Source organism: Serinus canaria, chromosome 4A (genome assembly GCF_022539315.1).
Source record: "Serinus canaria isolate serCan28SL12 chromosome 4A, serCan2020, whole genome shotgun sequence".
In the NCBI taxonomy this organism is placed as follows: domain Eukaryota; kingdom Metazoa; phylum Chordata; class Aves; order Passeriformes; family Fringillidae; genus Serinus; species Serinus canaria.
In genome coordinates this window covers 15,602,279-15,621,235 of record NC_066318.1, presented here as the reverse complement: position 1 = coordinate 15,621,235, position 18,957 = coordinate 15,602,279, and the positions used below count along the sequence as shown (strand labels likewise).

The 18,957-nt window shown below is 56.2% G+C and overlaps 1 protein-coding gene across 1 annotated transcript in view; it reads left to right on the top strand.

The window, feature by feature from the left end:
* The first annotated feature begins 363 nt into the window (after positions 1–363).
* The window catches only part of FRMPD3 (FERM and PDZ domain containing 3), a 30,002-nt gene continuing 11,408 nt past the window's right edge, over positions 364–18,957 (top strand). Inside the window, exons 1-12 of the mRNA XM_009099479.4 lie at positions 364–517; positions 746–848; positions 1,193–1,238; positions 2,364–2,468; positions 3,502–3,609; positions 4,085–4,216; positions 5,235–5,354; positions 5,483–5,619; positions 6,354–6,477; positions 7,076–7,165; positions 8,524–8,703; positions 18,352–18,496. Coding sequence (XP_009097727.2) covers positions 367–517; positions 746–848; positions 1,193–1,238; positions 2,364–2,468; positions 3,502–3,609; positions 4,085–4,216; positions 5,235–5,354; positions 5,483–5,619; positions 6,354–6,477; positions 7,076–7,165; positions 8,524–8,703; positions 18,352–18,496 — 1,441 coding nt within the window. The 5' untranslated portion in view covers positions 364–366. The remainder of the gene's footprint in view (positions 518–745; positions 849–1,192; positions 1,239–2,363; positions 2,469–3,501; positions 3,610–4,084; positions 4,217–5,234; positions 5,355–5,482; positions 5,620–6,353; positions 6,478–7,075; positions 7,166–8,523; positions 8,704–18,351; positions 18,497–18,957) is intronic.

The window sequence follows — 18,957 nt, the reverse complement described above, 5'->3', positions numbered from 1 at the left end:
AGGCAGGGAGCAGCACGGCTCTGCAGGGAGGACGGGGCTGTGGCCGGCCCGGAAAGGGGCTGGGAGCGCCGCAGGTGGATTGGGGCAGTCCCGCAGCCCGGAAAGGGGCTGGGAGCGCCGCAGGTGGATTGGGGCAGTCCCGCAGCCCGGGAAGGGGCTGGGAGCGCCGCAGGTGGATTGGGGCAGTCCCGCAGCCCGGGAAGGGGCTGGGAGCGCCGCAGGTGGATTGGGGCAGTCCCGCAGCCCGGGAAGGGGCTGGGAGCGCTGCAGGTGGATTGGGGCAGTCCCGCAGCCCCGGTGCGGCGGGCAGGGCTGCGCGGAGAGGCGCCTTACAGCCTGTCCCTGTGCCTGCAGCGCAGCCATGTGATGCCGGAGGAGCGCGGTGGCGATGATATGGAATGTGGGCAGCTGCCTCCGGCCACGCTCCGACAGGTGACGGTCCAGCGCCACCCCCTCTACGGATTCGGCTTTGTGGCTGGCAGCGAGAGGCCCGTAGTGGTGCGCTCGGTGGCAGCAGGTAGGGTGTGGGGCTGCTCCTGGACACGGCTGCAGCGTGCCAGGAAACACAGCCGTGCTTCTCTCCCTGGGCTCCTGTCCTCTCCTGTCCCCTCTGCTGCGCCTGCAGGGCGTCCTCCACAGCCACATACGTGGGCAAATGCTTTGGGGATGCTTGGGACCCTCGTGCTTCCCCTCCACCCCGCAGCTCCGGGATGCCTGGGTTGGCCCTGACCCTCTCTCCTGGCAGGCGGCCCCTCTGAGGATAAACTCCTGCCAGGAGACCAGATCTTGGCCATCAACGATGAGGATGTGAGTGAAGCCCCCAGAGAGAGATTCATCGAGCTTGTCAGGTGAGGACAACGCCCCTGGGGAGGGGCTCAGGCCAGGCTGCTGTGCCCCTACCAAAGCCTCGCAGTGCCAGTGCACACCCACGTCACCAGTAGTCACTGCTGGGGTGGGGAGTTCCCAGCCTGAGCACGGGGAGAGCCTTGGAGCAAGTGCCATAGCCGTTCCCAGCTGGCCAGGAAGTGGGAAAGAATCCACAGCCACGTTGTTAAGCACCCCAAGGAGCCCACAAAGGTCCCTGCCACCACTGGGCTGGGAAGGGTGGGATGTGCTCTCAGTAGCCATTTGCACATGTTGAGGTCCATCACCATAAGGTCCCATCCATCTTCATTTCTCCTTTCTGTCACAGGAAGGCCAAGGACTTCATCATTCTCACGGTCCTGCACACCCACCAGGTGAGACTGGCAGGGCTGTAGCCAGCTCCAGGGGAGCCAGGACAGGGGGCAAAAGCCCTTCTGGAGACCAAAGCAGGGTCCCTGGAGACTTTGGGAGACCTGGAGACCACTCAGGCAGCTCAGCTGATTTGTTGGAGCCATGTCCCAGCACCCCGAGGCTCTTCCAAGCTGTGGGCTCTGAGAGCTGCCACGGCCCCTCGGGGTCAGTGGGCATGCAGCCATCTCTCTGTCCTTGTCACCGGGAGGGAGGGAGGAGAGGGAAAATATCCCCATCCCGTGTGTCTGATGGAGTAACCCACCGTGCCAGAGGTGGCAGGGAGGGGTCGCTGCTGGCCCGGGAGTCCCTGGGGAGCTGGGAGGGCAGGGATGGGAAGGCTGGAGATGCTGCGGGCACCAGCAGTGATGGTGCACTGGGGCACACCGAGCTGTCACGCCAGAGGCACCGTCTGTGCTTCACCGAGTCTTTGATGCTGGGAAAGCAGAGAGGTGTGAGAGCTCCCCTGTGCTCCCCTCCTCTCCGGGAAGGAGATGCCCCACCCAGCGCTGCTCTGTCAGGAGCGGGGGCATGTGACACACTCCAAAAAAGCTTTTTTCCTCCCGACCCGGGATGGCCGCCAGCCAGGACAGAGGCTCAGCTGGTGCCGGCACCATCAGACACACAGAGCTCTGGCACGACTGCCTCTGTGCTGGAGTGTGTGCAGGCAATGCCACCAGAACATCCTGCAGGGATGCCCGGGGTGCTGCCATCTCCCTGGGGCTGCAAACCCACATCCAAGGGGTTAATCTCTCTCATCCAGCTGGTGCCAGTGCCTCCAGGCAAGTCCTGGCTGACATCTGCTGGAGCTCAGCCTGCACAAGGAGTGCCAGGCACTGGGGTGCAGTCCTCCCTGCCACACTGGTGCTGCTGGTGTGATTTTTGGGGGTGCTGCTCATCGTTCTGGCCCAGCCTGCAGCACTGGGTAACCACAGCCAAGGGGATTTGCTTTCCACCCTCCCCTTTTCATGGTTTGCTGCCCACTCCCCATCATCACACTGGCTCCAGAGGGGTTTCCTCTGTGTGTCTGCCTTTCCCCACCCCATGGCTCCCAGGGCAGGCAGGCGATTTACCCAGTGCTCTCTTTCCAGTCTCCCAAATCTGCTTTCATCAGCGCAGCCAAGAAGGCGAAGCTAAGGTCCAACCCGGCCAAAGTCCGATTCTCTGAGCAGGTGACAGTCGGCGAGACAGACCCAGTAAGTCCTGCCAAGTCCTGCCCTGCCTTCCCTGTGCTTCACCCCCTGAGGGGTCCCCAGGGTCACGGGCTGTGGGGTGGCTGGGAGCCACAGGGCTCCTCTTCCCTGCTTTGGTGAGAGCAGCTCTCTGGCCTGGGGAGCCCCACAGGACAGATGCCCTTGGGCACAGTCAGTGTGTGGGGTCACTGCTGGTTTCTGTGGTTGTCCCCTGTGCCTCTGAAGGAGACCCAAAAACTGGCTCAGAAACCTGGTCTAAGCTGAGTCCCCCTGAGCACCCAGGGGAGGCATCCAGGCAATGCCAGTGCCTGCTCTAGGGAAGATCTGTGGCTTCCAGCCTGATCCCAAAAGCTTTGCAGTGCCTCTGTGTGGGGCAGGGTGACCAGGGCACTGCTGAATGGCTGTGGAAGCTGAAGAGTTCCAGCCCAGTGCTTTTATCTCTTAATTGCAGAAAGGTTTTATTAACAACAAAACAAAACTAAAAAAAAAGCCCTGTAAAGCACTTCCAGCACGTTCTATTTTTAAGCAAAATCAATTAGGTAATTATCTGATTGAAAAGCTTCTCACCAAATAAAATCAGCCTTCTCCCAACTTCCTGCAGAGGGGATGTGCAGGGCTGAGGGGGTATAGGCTTGGGGTGAGGGTCAGGAAAGGGGGATCAGCTCTGAGCCACCCCAGCCATGCCTCCTGTCTGGGACAGCAGCTGGGGAGCAGGACAGGCTGCCAGGCACGGGCACTGGGCTGTGCTGGACAGAGCCAGGTGCTCTAGGTGCTCTGTTCCCCCTGCAGCTGCTGGGAGCTGAGGAGGTGAATCTGTCAGGCAGCTCTGAATTGCCTCAGCTCTGCGCTTCTTGATGGCTCAACGGAATGCTGGCTTTTCAAGGGAAATGTGCCTCTTAGCACAAATCCCAGAGCAGCAGAGGATGCCAAGAGCGAGAGCTCCATCACTGACACTCTCTCTCTCTCCCCGCCCTCCCTCTGTCTCTCCGTGCCCCCCACCCTCCTCACCTCCCCCTTTGCTGGCCCCACATGCCAGGACATGTTGAAGAAAGAAGCTCTCCTCCTCATTCCCAACGTGCTGAAGGTTTTCCTGGAGAACGGGCAGATCAAATCCTTCACGTTCGATGGCCGAACCACTGTGAAGGTGAGCCCCTCCTCTCCCCCAGGGCTCCGTGCTCTCCTCCCACCTGCCCGATCCACTTCTGCTTCCCGAGCACGATCAGCAGCGCTGGGCTGGCTGCGAGCCGCTCTGGCATGATGGATGGCCCGTCTGCCTCCCCAGGCAGCACGCTCTGCAGCTGGCAGGGATGGGGCTTTGCTGGCTCTGCCTCTCCTGACTTCCCTCCTCGCTGAGCCTGCCCTCCAGCCAGGCTGGATCTCCTGCCAGTGGCCCTGCCAGGGACAGCTCCCTCAGCACACCCAGGGTTAGCCCAGGCGCTCTGGCTGCTGGTCACTGGTGCCACCCTGTGCACCCTCTCAGCCTCATCCTGGCACTGCCCCAGTTGCCAGGGACTCTCAGTGAGCTCAGGGTGGGCTCTCAGGAGGTCCCAGCTCCCCCTTGGGAAGCAGCCAGTGCCTGGCACCCAAGCCTGTCCTCTCCTTCCCTGTGGCATTTGCAGGACGTGATGGTGACGTTGCAGGACCGCCTGTCACTGAGACACATCGAGCACTTTGCCCTGGTCCTGGAGTATTCCAGCCCGGAGCAGAGCCACCGCTTCCTGCTGCTCCAGGACAAGCAGCCACTGGCCCACGTAAGCTGCTGGTGTGGGAGGGTATTGGGATGGCCCAGGTGAGGGACTGGGCACAGAGAGCCTTCCCTTCCCCCAGTGTGGCCTTGGCTGCTGCAGGCACACAGTTTGGGGTCCCTGGGATGGGGCTGTGCTGCAGGCACAGTTTGGGGTCCCTGGGGTGGGGCTGTGCTGCAGGCACAGTTTGGGGTCCCTGGGATGGGGCTGTGCTGCAGGCACAGTTTGGGGTCACTGGGATGGGGCTGTGCTGCAGGCACAGTTTGGGGTCACTGGGATGGGGCTGGCCCAGCCTCATCCCCAGTGGGCACAGCTGTGAGCAGCAGGTGAGCAGCACTGACAGCAATGAGCCATGGAGTGCCCAGGTGTGCTGAGCAACCACCAAAGGGAACAGAGGGCTCACAGGTGCAGTGCATCAACATGAGGGGTGTAAAAGACTGGGCTGAAGAACAAGAAAGAGGAGATGCTTACAACCTTCTGAAGTGACCTGATGTTACTCTGTCTGGGTTGAAGCCTTCTGAAATTGTACGGTGATGCTCTGTGTATCGTGGCCATTTCAAATGTGACATGTTGCTGCAACAGGCTGGGATTGTGCTGTGGGGTGGCCCAGCCTCTCCTTGCCTCTGGTATGGTTCTGCAGGCTCAGGGGTGAAAAGGGTGGCCAAAGAGGGACAGTCAGGTTTTATCCACCCCACACTGACAGCACCATGGAGCTGCTCTGTGCTCCAGCCTGGGCAGCTGCAGACAGCACTCCTGAGCATCCTTGGCTAGGAGAGCCAAGAAGCTGGTGTTGCACAGAACCAGGCATAAAATGGGGATCATGGAACAAACGTTAGCCTGAGTGGCATAAACCCTAGAGCACCAGGCAAAGCTGTCCCACTGAGGAAGGCTGGGATGTTGTGGGGATGAAAGGTGGTGCATGGAGGAGAGAAATGAAATATAACACCTGAAGAGAGGAGAGGGCATCTTGTGCCCTGCAGCCTGTGGTTCCTGGGCTCACTGCTCCCCTCTGCTCCTGCCACAGGTTGTGCAAAGAACACACTACCACGGCATGAGATGCCTCTTCCGTGTGAGCTTCTTCCCCAAGGACCCAGTGGAGCTGCTGCGCCGGGACCCTGCAGCTTTCGAGTACCTGTACATCCAGGTAGGGCCTGGGGGCTGCTGCTGCTCGTGGCCCACACGTCTGCCAAGGCTGGGCCCTGTGACAGCACCCTTCAGGTGGCAGTGGCTGTCCCTGTGGCTGTCTGAGGACACCTCTTCTCCCTCCCACAGAGCCGCAACGATGTGATCAGAGAGCGCTTCGGCACAGAGCCCAAGCCAGAGATGCTGCTGGGGCTGGCTGCCCTCCACATCTACATCACTGTCTCAGCCACCCGCCCCAGCCAGAAGGTCTCCCTCAAGAATGTGGAGTGAGTCCTCCTGCCTGTCCCCAGGCTTCCACACCGCCCTCCTTTGTTGTCCCTTCCCTGTGTCCCTGTGTCACAGTGATGTTTTGGGGTGTGGAGCATGAGATGCTCTGAGCTGGGCGGTGGCTCAGGGGCTTGGCAGCAGTGACAGCCACCCCTGGTCCCAGCACGGGGCTGTCTAAGACCCCCTCACAGTGACATGCAGAGCTGGGAACAGTTGCTGTGAGCCCAGGATCATTTCCATGGGAACCTGGGCTGGTTTTCCACCTGCATCCAAGGCAAGGAGAAGGCTGTGGCCCTGTAGCCTCAGCCTGTCACCAGGGACAGGCTCAGCCCTCCTGTGGCACCTAAACCCATACCCAGCCCATCTGTGCAGGCTGGCCTTGCCCTGTCGGCACCGGGAGGAAGGAGGGAGGGGTCACCCCAAGAGGAGCCCAGAAGAGGTTTGGGGTCCTCCTCCTGCATCCCTAAGTTTACATGTAGGTGAGTGGGAGTCAGGGTCTGCTGCAGAGCGTGGCACTGCTGTTCCCCAGCCTGAAGCTGGTAGCTGTGTCACCAGCCTGAGGTCCCATCCCCTTGGAGACCCAAGCTAGGGGTCGGGCTGTGGTGCCAAGGAAGTGCCGCTGTGGCTCCAGCTCCCTCTGACGGCAAAGGATTCTCTGGGACAGTTTTCTGTCCCTCTCTGCTAGCTGGCAGTGCCTCCAACATGCAGCTCATGCAGGTTTCCCTCCCCACAGGAAGGAGTGGGGCCTGGAGCCCTTCCTGCCCCCCTCTCTCCTGCAGCTCATCAAAGAGAAGAGCCTCCGGAAATCCCTCTCGCAGCAGCTCAAAGCCCACCAGCACCAGCCTGGCGGCACCAAGGTGAGCCCAGCCCACAGAGCCCCTGCTCAGGGCTGAGGGGTGGCAGCCTGCCCTCCAGCCCAGCCTGGTGTCCCCAGCTCCTCGGGAACTCATTGAATCCCCTGGGATGGGAGATAAATCCCAGATAGCCAGGTAGACTCTCTTTCCTGAATCTGCTCTCAGGAGCTGATGTGGATTGCAGGGAGTGCAGTAAGGATCAGGGCTGAGATCAGCTGAGGCTTGGCTGAAGTGGCACACATCAGCTCTTTGTTATCTCTGCTTCTGGGCTTGGAAAGCTCTGGAGGCAGCAGCTGAGCCATTGCCTTGGTCCCTGCAGCCTTCACAGCTCCCCAGGGAGGGAGGGAGGGCTGTGCATCTCAGGGGGATCAAGCACTGGGGCTCTGTCCTGGCTGTGCCCCTGCTCTGAGTTACCTCCCAAGAGCTGCCCAGGATGGCAGGGGAGTGGAGACCCCCCTCACCCACAACTCAGACTCACTGCCATGCCCAGAGCTGCCTGACAACTTGCTGTGCCCCCCTAGCTGAGAGCCCCCAGGTCTGCCCCAGCCTCCTGCTCTCTGTTGCTGTGCTCACGGTGATCAGCTGTGTGGTGTTTTGTCAGGTCTCCACAGCCCAGGCAAAGCTGCAGTACCTGAGGATCCTGAACGAGCTGCCCACCTTCGCTGGGGTTCTCTTCAACACAGTGGGACTGGTACGGTAACCCAGGCTGGGCTGGGAAGTGCCTGCCCCTGACTGTGCCAGGGGACGCGTGGCTCCCCCAGAAATCACTGCCCTCAGTCTCTTGCTCTGCCCTGCTGAGCTCCAAGCCCACCCAGAAAGCCTTGGAGGCTCTGCTGTCAGCAGGTTGGGTTTTGGGTCTGCAGGAGCTGCTCTGTTCCTGCCAGCCTGGGGGGCAGAGAGGTGACCTGCTCAGTGAAGTTGGAGGAGTTTCAGGCATGTGTTTGTAGCTCAGTCATGCCCTGGCACATCCTGCCATCCATCCTGGAGGAGGGCAGCTCCTGGCAAAGGCCACTGTGGTCCCTGCTTGCCCACAGTTGGGCTTGCTGCCCTGTCACAGGTGCTGCAGCCTGATCCCTGCCACAGTGATCCTTCATCTCCACTGCTCACCCAAACCACCTCAGCAGGAGGAAAGTCACCAGCACAAACAGCACCCACAAAGGCTCCCCACTGCCTGGCTCACCCCTCATCCCTCTCACTCCACCTCCCACCCAGAGGTCCCCATGTAGGTGTCACCTCTCTGCCATCCCTCCCTTTACCCCCACCTCTGGTCTCAGCACTTCCCTGGCTTCCTGTGCTTTGCCTACTGGGTTCCATCTCTGGCAGCCTTTGGGATGCTCTGTCCCTCCCCTCACAGCTCAGAGGGCTGCCTGCAGGAAACCAGTGCAGGCACACCCTCGTGGTGTGTGCTTGGTGCCACAGCAGAGCACTCAGAGCCTGCCCCTGACACTGCCTGGGTAGACAGCATTTTTTTTAATCTCTGACACCAAAGCAGTGCCTCTGAGCCAGCCTGCGAGTTGAACTGTGTTGAAGTGGTAAAAAGCATTCCCTTATTATCCTCTGCAATGGTCTGCCCAGCTCCTCTTCCCCTCCACACCTGGCTTGAAGCATCCTTTTAGACCAGAGCAAGAAACATCCCTATTTCCAGTCAAGCTTTGGTCTTTCTTCTTTTCTGAAATCCATTCACTCCCTCCTTTGCTTCCTTCTCTCAGAGGCAATGTCAGATCAGACAGATTTGTAACACACTTGCTTCAGTGTAGTGACACCAGTGAGCCTGAATATTTCATGTGGACAGAGTTCACAGCTCAGTCCAGAGCTTTACTTTTAAATAGCCCTGGCACACCAGCCCCAGCTCTGCCAAGGGGCTCAGGGAGGCAGGCTGGTGGCACCAGCCTCACCTGCTGCTCTACCAAAGCCATCCTGGAGCTGACCAGGCTGCCAACACTGAGGCTTGGCTGCATGGAGAGAGCCAGGTGCAGGCTGTGCCACGCTGGGTGTGTCTGTTCACCCTGCCTGTCTCTCTCTGTCTCTCCCCTGTGCCTGTGCCAGCAGGATGAGAAGCAGCCAGCCACCACCCTGCTGGTGGGACCCCGGCACGGCATCAGCCACGTCATTGACCTAAAGACCAACCTCACCACGGTGCTGTCAGAGTTCAGCAAGGTCAGCAAGATCCAGCTGTTCAGGGAGAACCAGGGCGTGGCCCGGGTGGAGACGAGCATCCTGGATGCCAAGGTAGGCATGGGTGCCGTGGAGATGAGGCTGGGGCTTTGGGGCCAGCCTTTGAGGGGATTCACATCACAGCTGTGTGCTGCAGAATCTGCTTGGGCATTCCTAGAGAATCCAAAACCCCTTCACACCAGGGTCTGCAGCATCTCCCCTGCTGGTCTGACTCCCCGTGTCCCTGCCCCCGGGGGAAGGACAGCTGAGAGGCAGAGATCTCACAGATAAATGCCAAGTCTTCTCCTCTCCTCACACTTTGAATTCTACAGGACAGAGTTAGGATTGAGTTTCGAGTTAATCAGTCAGAAGGAGTACTTGGCAGAGAGTCTGGCACAGTGGGACCAGGGCTCTGTGGGGCAGGGAGGTGCTGCTGCACAAGCCCTCTGAGCCTTTGGCTGTGGGTCAGCTTTCCTGCCCCTGCATTCATCCCTTTTTCCCCCAAGACTGATGAAGCTGAGCTGCTTTGCCAGCTGTCTCTGTGTTTCACCTCCTGCAAGGTCTCCAAGCCTCAGCCCTCTCTGCAGCCCTCTCTTTGCACTGTTTCAGTGGTAGTCTCACAGCTGTAATCATGGTGGATCTGTTTAGGATTCTCCTGCTGCCTCCTGTCCTGGTGGATTTTAGCACTTTCTCCTACCCAGCTCATTAATTCCTCCGAGTCTGTTTTCCTGCTGCTGCTGTGCCTGCTCCAGCAGCTCTGCTCACCTGCAGTAACAGCCCAGGAGCCTCTGCCAGAGCCCTGCTAATCCTCATCCCCTCTGCTTCAGCTCTCCCCTCCACAGCCTCATCCACAAAGCCCTTTCCTTGAATTCCTAATCCAGTGAGTATTTGGTCAACTGTAACATTTTTAACATTCCTTCTTCTGCTTCCCACCGAGGTCAGTTGTTGTGCAGTTCAAGCCTGGGTGACCTGCCGTGCCTGTCCTACCCCTTCAAAGCCCTCACCTTCCCCTGCTCAAAGCCCTCCCTGCCCAGCCCCTCCAGCTGCCTGGGCTGTGCAGGAATGCACCCATTTACTCCTTACAGAGCAGGAATAACCGGGGATATTGGCTGCACCACCAGCAACCCTGCTGGTTCCTCCTGCTGCCCACACCCCTTGGATTTGTGTGTATAAAATCACCCCATTAATGCACTAATAGGAGGCTGCTCATGCCCCTGTTCCTGTGGCTCACTGTGAGTGCTCTGAGCGTGGCTGTCCCCACTGTCACCCAGCTCCATGGCACTGAGCTCTTGGGGTGCTGCTGTGCTCTCCCTGGTGTGGAAGAGAGCACTGTCCCCCCCAGCAGAGGCTGGCCACAGGAGGGACAGATGCTCTGGAGGCTTGGGTGATGCTGGCAACCATCTGCTCTGAATTAGGTGGCAATTCCCACGCACTTGTCCGTGGATCGTGCGGCGCTGCTCCCCACAGCCATTCCCCGCTGCAGAAATCCACTCTGTGCCTGCACCAGCCCTTTCCTGCTGCAGGAGCAGACTTTTCCCCTGTGACCCTGCTATCCAGCCCCCCAGAGGCTGGAGGAAAGCCAGCTCACTGGAGTAGGCAGCTCACACCCCTCCTGCGAGCACGTCCACATGCACGATGCCTTTATCTATCTCCAGGAGAAATTCCAGGCAGCTGCCTCTGGCCACCAAAAGCCCCTCTGCCTGCCTGGAGTGGAGCAAGCACCCCATTTATGGATCTCAGCAGGCTCAACAGCACTGTGCCAGGGCAGGGGCTGCTGTTATCTGTCTTCATTTAGCCCTTCTCAGAAGGGCTGGGTTTTAAAGGCAGAATGTTTGCTCCAAAACGAGGCATATGCTAATCCTACGCAGGACAGCGATGGATGAGGCAGGCTAAGAAAAGCAGGCAAAAAGATCATTACCTCCCAGTGCTAATCTGCTCCCTGCAATTATTCTGTTGCACTCAACGTGTCACTGGCTAAAGCCCCAGGTTGCAAATCAATCAGTTTCTGCTGTGAGTTGCAAACCATTAGTGGGCTCCAAGTAGTGTCCTGGCTGCTCTGGGGACCTGTCAAATGCATGTCACCCTTGGGAGGCTGTCAGAGCTCCAGTGTAGGAGGGGATGTCCCCCTGGGCTATTCACCCTGATGCCTGGCACTGCTGCTGTCAGGGGATGCTGGTGCTGGGGCAGCTCCCAGCCTGAATCTGTAGGAGGTGCTCACTGGGTTACTGTGGAAACACAGATGGTCAATGATGCTTTAGCGTTTTGTGCAAAAAGACCATCTTGAATTTCAAAGTGTAGTTAAAATGGGTTAAAAAAGGGGTCAGGTCATGAAGTAGCCCTCAGCTGGAGGGGGTCTGAACACCCTGGCCAAACCAGCCAGCACAGTCCAGACATCCTTACCTGCTGCTGAGCTGCAACCACAGCCCAGACTCACCTGCCAGGCAGGAGCTGGGGGAGATTTTCAGGTAACAAACAGGCTTGAGGAGATCATAAACCATTTGCATTTATTTTGGGTGGAAAAGAAATACTGTTTGTCTTATGAATTATTCACTAGGTAGTTAATTGGTTTGTTTTGGAGTTTTTCCATCCTGGGCTTCAATTTCTATTTAGAACAGCCCAGGGATACAAACCCAGGGCTGGGACCTCTGCTTTGCCTTCTTTAGCTTTTTGCCACTGTGGCAAGAGGGGGGCAAATGCTGACAGAACCCCTCAGAGAGGAGCCACACAACCTTGGGACAGAAGAACAAAACCCTCCAGGCTTCTGCTGCTGGTTCCAAGGATTTTTGTTCCCTGAAAGGTCTGTGAGAGCTGCAGGGAGGACAGGAGCAGGTTTTTCTCAACAGTCACAGAAGGAGTGAGCAGTTCTGCTTAGGAATGCTGAGAAAGCTCCCAGCCTGCAGCTGGGGGCAGGACTGCAGTGGTACAGGTGGTCATTTGGCAGGTTCCAGTGGTCATTTGGCAGGTGCCAGTGGTCATTCTCCCCTGACAAAGCCTCCTTTCTGCTGGGGCTGTTGCTTCTCTGTTCTTCCTCCTCATGTCTGGGCACTGATCCTGGAGCTCCTACATTTGCTGGGGGCAGAGAGGTGGCACAAGGTGTCTCCTGTGATTTTTATGCATTAAGTGCATCTTGCCGGGTTAGGGGGCTCTGCATCTGCCAGGGGCTTCCCCCTCCTTCTGGGACCAGCATTTGAGAGTGGCCAATGCTTCTGAGCCAGCTCAGAATGGAGCTGCAGGCATGCACCTCCCTGGTGCAGCACTGCAAATTCCTCCTGAACCTCCCAGGAAGGACAATGTCAGCATCTCCTGCCTGGCACCTGGGCAAGCCTGGCAGCCTGGATGGGGCACAGGAGGTGGCTGCTCCCTCAGGCTCCCCAGTGCAGGAGGTGTGGGGGGAGCTGCTCAGCTCCAGGCTCCCCTGGCTGTGCAGCTCCACAGCTCCCACAGGAGCAGAGGGTTTGTTCTTTCTGAAATGGCTTTTCCAATGGAGCATTTCTCCTCTCTGACTTAGACAGCTGCACAATGCTGGGCTTTTTGTTATTAACAGGCTTGACATTGGGAAAAAGGCTGCTGAAGCACTCTGAATGTGAATGACAGGAGGTGCTTGGGGGACAGCTGGATCACCTGAGCCTGGGCAAGCTCTGCAGAGGAGCTGGCCCAGGCTGTGTCCTGTCCCTGTGCTGGGCTCTGGGGCAGGAGCCCGTGGCTCTGGCTGCTGGCCAGGCACAATTCAATCAGAGGCATTGGGGTAATTGACTTTGGTCTCCCAGCAGGGCCTGCAGCCAGCCTGGTGCTTAAGCTGAGATCAAGACTTGAGAGAGGAAATCAAAGGAAAAATTAATTCAGAAAGGTCCCTGGCTGCTGCTGCTGCTGCTGCTGTGCCTGGAATCTGGGTACTGCTGTTGGTATCCTAGGGCGTGCTTCCAGCCTGCCATGGAGAACAGAGCACCATGCACAGCTGGGGTTCAGCCCTCTCCTCTCCTCCTGGAAGGAGCCAAGGAGCCCCTTCCTCTCAGGTGATGGATGATGACCCCTCAGAGCCAGCCCCAAGCCTGGCTGTGCTCCCTGGGCTGATCACAGCAGGGATGTGCTGTGCTGCTGAGGCCAGTGCCTGATGTGTATTTGCCAAACCCCAGTCTGAAAACTGTGGGGAGCCCCATCAAAGTCACCAGGGCAGGCCAGGCTGATGTTTCTCCTGCTCCTGCAAGCACTGACTGAAGCCCCTGGGATTTCTCCTACAGGAAGAGCAAGGCTTTGGAGTGACAATGGGCCTGCAGCTCTGATTCCTTACACTGAATTAATCTTTATTTGCATGAAACCATTCTAAAACACCATTATCATCTCGTGGGAGAGGGGGAGGGATTGAGATGTCCTTTGGCTCGGTACCTGGGTGGGAGGGGCAGACACAGATCCCGGCTTGCAGTGGGATGAAAGGCAAGGGAATGGGATGAAAAGCAGAGGAATGGAATATAAAGTAAGGGAATAGGGTGTCAAGCAGAGGAATGGGATGCAAAGCAAAGCACTGGGATGCAAAACTAAGCACTTCCCAGCTCCAGCACCACCCAGAGCACTGCTTGCAGGCACCCAGGAGAGGAGCCAGCCAGAAACACGAGAGGCAGACAACATGGGGAGAGGATGAGTTTCCAAGCCTGCAAAGCCAAATTTAATTTTTTCATTAAAAAAAAAAAAAAAAAAAAAAAAACCCAAAAAAAAAAAAAAAACCAAAGCCCCAAACCCAACGAAAAAATGCAGCCTTGTAAGGAAGGAGAGAGCTGCAGGTCTAACCAAGGCAGTGCCCTTATTGATCAACAAGTGGGAAATAGTGGTCCTAGTCACAAGCAGCCTGGTATTGATAGAGCTGAGTTAATAATGCTGCAGGGGAGAGAAGGAAAGGTCAAAGTAGAAGTGAAAAATTGACTGCTGCCTCGTTAGGCCCAGGTGCCTGTATTATTAAATAAAAAATTGGCAGTGCACCTCAAGTAAACCAAGGAACATAATTTATGGAAATTCATCTCCCATCTTTCTGGTGTAGTGCATTAAAGGAAGCAGGGTAGGACCCAAAGTACATGATAAAGGGGGGAGATTAAAAGGAAATGCATATCATCTTAGAGGTTATAGAATTAATAGATTGGGTCATAAATTAATTTCAGTATGAGGACTGTTAAAATCATTTAGCATAACCCTGGCCAGAAAATTTCCTACAGACCTTTGTTTGAGCAAGAAAATACCCTCCAGAAGGACACTGAAATCTTATTTAAAAGCAGGGCATTATAGCAAAATCACTTTATCATTAATAAGCTTATGCAAAAGTCATTTCTTCTATCCAGTATAAACATATTTTGTTTTACTTCACAGAGAGACTGGCTGTCAAGCAGGAAACTTTGAATGAAAAGGTGTCCTTTCCTCATGAGGCCTAAAAAATCTGGGAAACCATTATGCATGAAAGATCAAACCATCAGTAATTTCAGGCTGGTGTTACACATTTAGTCGTAGGAAGAGCATCCTTGTGAAAATTTGCTTCTTTACATGTTGGCACATTCCAGGTCAGAGATGAACCTTTACCTAGCAATCTGATGTTTGGCCAGTTTTTAGAGCAGTAGGATTATCCCAGTAAGTTTGCTTCTGTGTAAAACTTGGAGTTTTCATCCTGAAGGTGCTGCTGTGCTGACAAAACACAGACAGGAATTGCTGCTTTGCCCTCCCAAGGAAGCAGAGCCCTGGGGGCCGCTGAGGAGCTGGAGCAGCAAGAATGTGCCATGAGAATGAGGAAGAGGATGGGCTGGTGGGCATGAGGCAGGCCAGGGGAGCCTGGTGGGAGGAGTGCCAGGGGTTATCCAGGTTGATAACTTGCTCCCCATCAGTGATCATCTCCTGATCAGCAGCTGGGGAAGAGGGCTCTGCACCTCGTGGCCATGGTGCTGCCAGGGCAGGGAGCAGGGCTCAGGGGAACTGCTCTTGCCCCTTGCTGCATCCCTCCCTGCCTTCCAGCTGCTCTCACAAGCCTCTGCCCTACTGCACCCCTGGGTTTGGAAACCCAGGAAGATTCATGCTCTTCCAGGTTGCTGCCTTTTTGTTGGGTTTGGTTGAGATTTAGCAGTGGGTTGAAAAAACTGCAGGGAGATCCACAGGGATGTCACAATAAACCCCAGCCCTGGGGGCACCAGGCCACTCCTGACCTCAGGCAGGAGCCCTCACTGCCTCTTGCAGGATGATGAATCCTATTTTCCAGAAGCCAAGGAAACCCAAAGCACAGACTGCAGTTCTTCAGGGTTGTTCTCATTTAGAGCAGCTCCCACAAAGCTGCCCTGAATTTGCCATCTAAAGCCCTCAGCACCCTGAGCTGGACATGCCTGGTGCACCAGCTCACCAAGTCAATATTTGCTCAGCTCACCTGTGCCTGGCTGTCTCCACAGGATCTCGTTTGCTTTGCCCACATGGAACAGGGAGGCCAAGGGTGCCAATTCCTAAAAATAACACCTCCATGAGCTGCCAGCCCTGGCACCTCCTCCTTGTGGAATCATGTCCTAAGGGAACAGGGCTGCTGCAATCGTGTTGTCTCTTTGCCTCTTGACCCCATAAATCAGTTCCAGATCTGCTGGCCACTCTCAGGGGGATGTGGAGCAGGGCGGGCATCCCAAAACAGCTGAGCTGATGCAATCTCAGCAAAACTGCTTAATAGAGTGGAAGAGAGAGAGTCAGCCTTGTAGCCCTGTGTGGGAAAGGCTCAGATCCTGTGCCAGAGCTCTGTCAGTGAGCAGCAGAGGAGCCAGCAGGGCCAGGGGAGATGCACAGCCTGACTGCAGCAGCTTTGCTCACCACCAGTGTCTTTGTGAAAGCTCATAACCCACGAGCAGGACACAGACCCTGGTGTTGCTCTACGACACGAAATAAAACTACACAACACTGGAGTCTCCAAGGTAGAAAAGAGGGAAATTTAATTCTGACTCCAACATTTATAGATTTCCAAAAGTGACAGTGGATTGGAGGGTGACAGTGCCCCCTCTCCAGTGACATTGCACAAACCAACAGTCCATCAAATTTCTCCTCCTCCATAAAGGAATGCAAAACAATAAATTATTTACAGAAAGTGTGTGAGGAAGTTTGTTACATGAATGTAAACATCAAAAGGCTTAGAAAAACTAAAAAAACCAGGAAGACACCCAGGCACTGTGGGCTCCCAGGCCATGGGGAGATGACACATCCACAGCACAGGTGGATGGCTCCAAGCTGCACCTGAAGTGATTTAATCCCCAATAACAATATTTAAATGCCTGACAATGGAAGAGCCCTCACACAGCTTCCCTGTCAGTAAATCAGAGTAATCTTTTCTAAGCTGTAACATTAACCAGGTTTAAGATTCCTCCTTTTCAGAGCAGAGTGCCACTGCATGTTAAGCCCTGCATGCCATGCATTTATTGCTGGAAGCCATTCTGGAGGCTGGACTTGCTTGGAGACCTGGTAGGGAGCTCGCAGCACCCTGGTGCTTCATTTGTAGCCCAGAAACACCGGTCAGGGTTGTTGTGTCTCAGTCCTGCCACCCTTCAGGAGGACTGATCCAGAGGCTGTGTCCTGCCAGCAGGAACCTACAGTCCCATCCCTGGATGGGTGGGAGCCTCCTGAGGCAGAGGCAGCTGAGCAGGAAATGTGTCCTGGAGATGCTGGTCTCCAGCTGGGGCACTGGGGCTGCCCTGGGGCTGCAGGGTGAGCACTGACAGGGGGGCAGTGAAGGTTCACCACCCTGTGCCACTCTGCCCTGGTGGGATTCACACATGGTGGAAACTATGCCCTGCTTTTCCTTCGGGAAGGGGACTCTCAGCCCACCTTGGCCTCTCGGTTTAATCTCCCAGCAGTGGGTGTTCATCAGCCACTGCTTCCCTCCCACTGGGATTTGCTCCCTCCCTTGCTGCTGACACTCCAAACCCTGCAGAGCAGAGCAGGGAAAATGCACAAAGAGGTCCTCATTCAACAGATGGCTTGAAAAATCCAGGAGGGCTTAGCCCTGTGTAGAAACCTCTTGTTTTAAGGATGCTTCATACACAGAACACATGGTTTCCTTTCATCACTTATGTCAAGACTGGAGCTGGGCTAAGAGGTGTCACCCCCCACCACTGCATGCCTGCCTCCTCTGAGCTATGTTGAGAATCTCTTCACTGCTCTCTCTGTCTCTGGTTTGGTACTTCCCCTTTGATCTGTGTCATCTCAGGTTTATTTTCCAAGATGCAGAGAGAGCCTTGTCAAGCAGGCAGGGGCAGAGCCTCTCAGCAGAGCACGTTCACTTGTCAGGCTGCTCCTCTTCCACATCAAGTTATTTCTTTCCCTTTATCTTCCTGCACAGCTGCCAAAGAGGGAACTTCTTCCTCCTGGCCCTGGGAGAAATGTGCCAGAGGCTGGCATGGCTTGGGGATCACATGTGGATGGCTTCACACCCAAGTTTGTTGCACTTCATGGTCCAGAGCATGACACTGGCCAAAGGTGGGCCTTGCCATGCCAGAATTGGCTTGGTGGCTTACAGCAGCACATATTAAGCAGAGGACCAAGCTGGCCAGTGGGTACCAGGAACCTCTTGTGGTTATAAAACAAGAAAACCAAAATAGCTTTAATGCTTTTCACACTGTGTAGGCTCAAGTGTTTTGTAAAACAGCCTCGGTGTTCCCTGAATGTGGCAAAGGAGTTCTGGAGGGCTCTCGGTGTGCAAGAGGCTGAGCATGGCAGGACAGGCAGCCTGAGGGAGCAGCAGTTCAGCATCCCCAGTTGGCTCAGATATCCCCAGTACCTGGGGACAATGGTCCTTTAGGTGCAGGTGCTTTGTGCAAGGGGTAGGTGAGGGCAGGAGCTGCCTTTGCCATAACTGTGGAAGGCACTTGTCAATTTTTTCCATCTCTTGGGTCTGTCCTGAGCAGTGCTGGGGGCTCAGGTGGAGCAAGGACCTCCCAGGTGAGCTGTGCTGACACAGACTGCTCTGCCCAGCCTGCTCCCAGCAGTGCACAGCACCTCACTGGGTGGGTAAGAGTGAATCCCACCCCAACAGCTTCCCTGGCAAGCTGATCTTCTCCTTGGGACAACCTGGGAACTGGGAATCACACTGTCTGCTGCTAGATTGTGCTGTGAGGTTATATGTGTCACACAAATCATGTCTGAGTTTTATTTCTCTTTAAAGCAAAGATCTTTTTTAGCATGCAAATAAATGCTCTCCTAAAAGGGAAGGCACCATCTGCTCCTAAGCACAAATTTAATTTTCCAGAGGGTTAGGTTTAAATAAGATCCACAGTCTCAGAGTGGTAGCTGGGGGAACCTGCAATGGGGTTTGGCCCCTTTGGCATCTTGCTGGAAGCAGATATTTTAATTTATGGCAGGGAGACACGGTGCCTGCAATGAAAGAGTTCTGGCAGCTGGAGACTCCCCAACTCCCTGTGCTCCTCCCGAGGCCCTGAGGGTTGAACAGGTGCTGCAGGTGGGCTCAGAGCACTGACATGCACACAAAGGATCAGAAGGACATTGTTGTGGGTCCCTCATCCTTGGGGGAGGCAGGAATCCCAGCTGCAGCCAGGCACTCTCCTGTGCTCAGCTGGGTGAGCTGCGGCAAGGCTGGTTTTCCACCTGGCAGTGCTGGGAGCACCAGCAGCTCACCAGTTCCACCAGTGCAGGGCCCAGCACAGCCCTGTGCAGCTCTGGTCCCCATCCACTGAGCCAGGGGCCCTCATTCTCTTTGCCCCTCTTGCCTTGCAGCCCCTGGTGTTGCTGATGGAGTGGCCTGAAGCCACCAACTTCGCCTGCCTCATTGCGGGCTACTGCCGGCTCCTGGTGGACTCCAAGAGGATGATCCTGTCCAGGGCCCCCAGCCAGCCACCCCCACCTCAGATTATCAAGGCAGGTACGTTTCAGCCTCTGCTTTCTGTGCCAGCCCCTTGCCCAGCCTCCTGCCCTCCCTGTGCTCAGCACTCTGCAGCATCCGGAGGGTGAAGGCTTTCTCTGACACCTCCCCTCTGCTCCCATCCACCTGCAGAGCCAGCAGAACTCCCTCTGTCACCAGAGAGCAAGGAGCAGGGAGACAACTCCTCATTTTGGGTCAGCCAAAATGACTTGTGGTGTCAGCTCAGCCCCGAAACACTCCCCATGAGCTGTGCTGAAGCTCTGGAGCAGCTCCAGGAGGTGCTGCTTGAGGAGACCTGTAAGGCTGCCAGCCACAAGCTGGGGCTCACAGAGCAGCCTGTGCATTCCCTGGCTGGCATTCTGCTCCCACCTGAGTGTGTGAGCTCAGGGGCTGCATTCCTGCTGCCTCTGACACTGCTGCCCCCAGCCTGGGGGTCTGAGCCTCAGGGGTTGCCCTGTGAG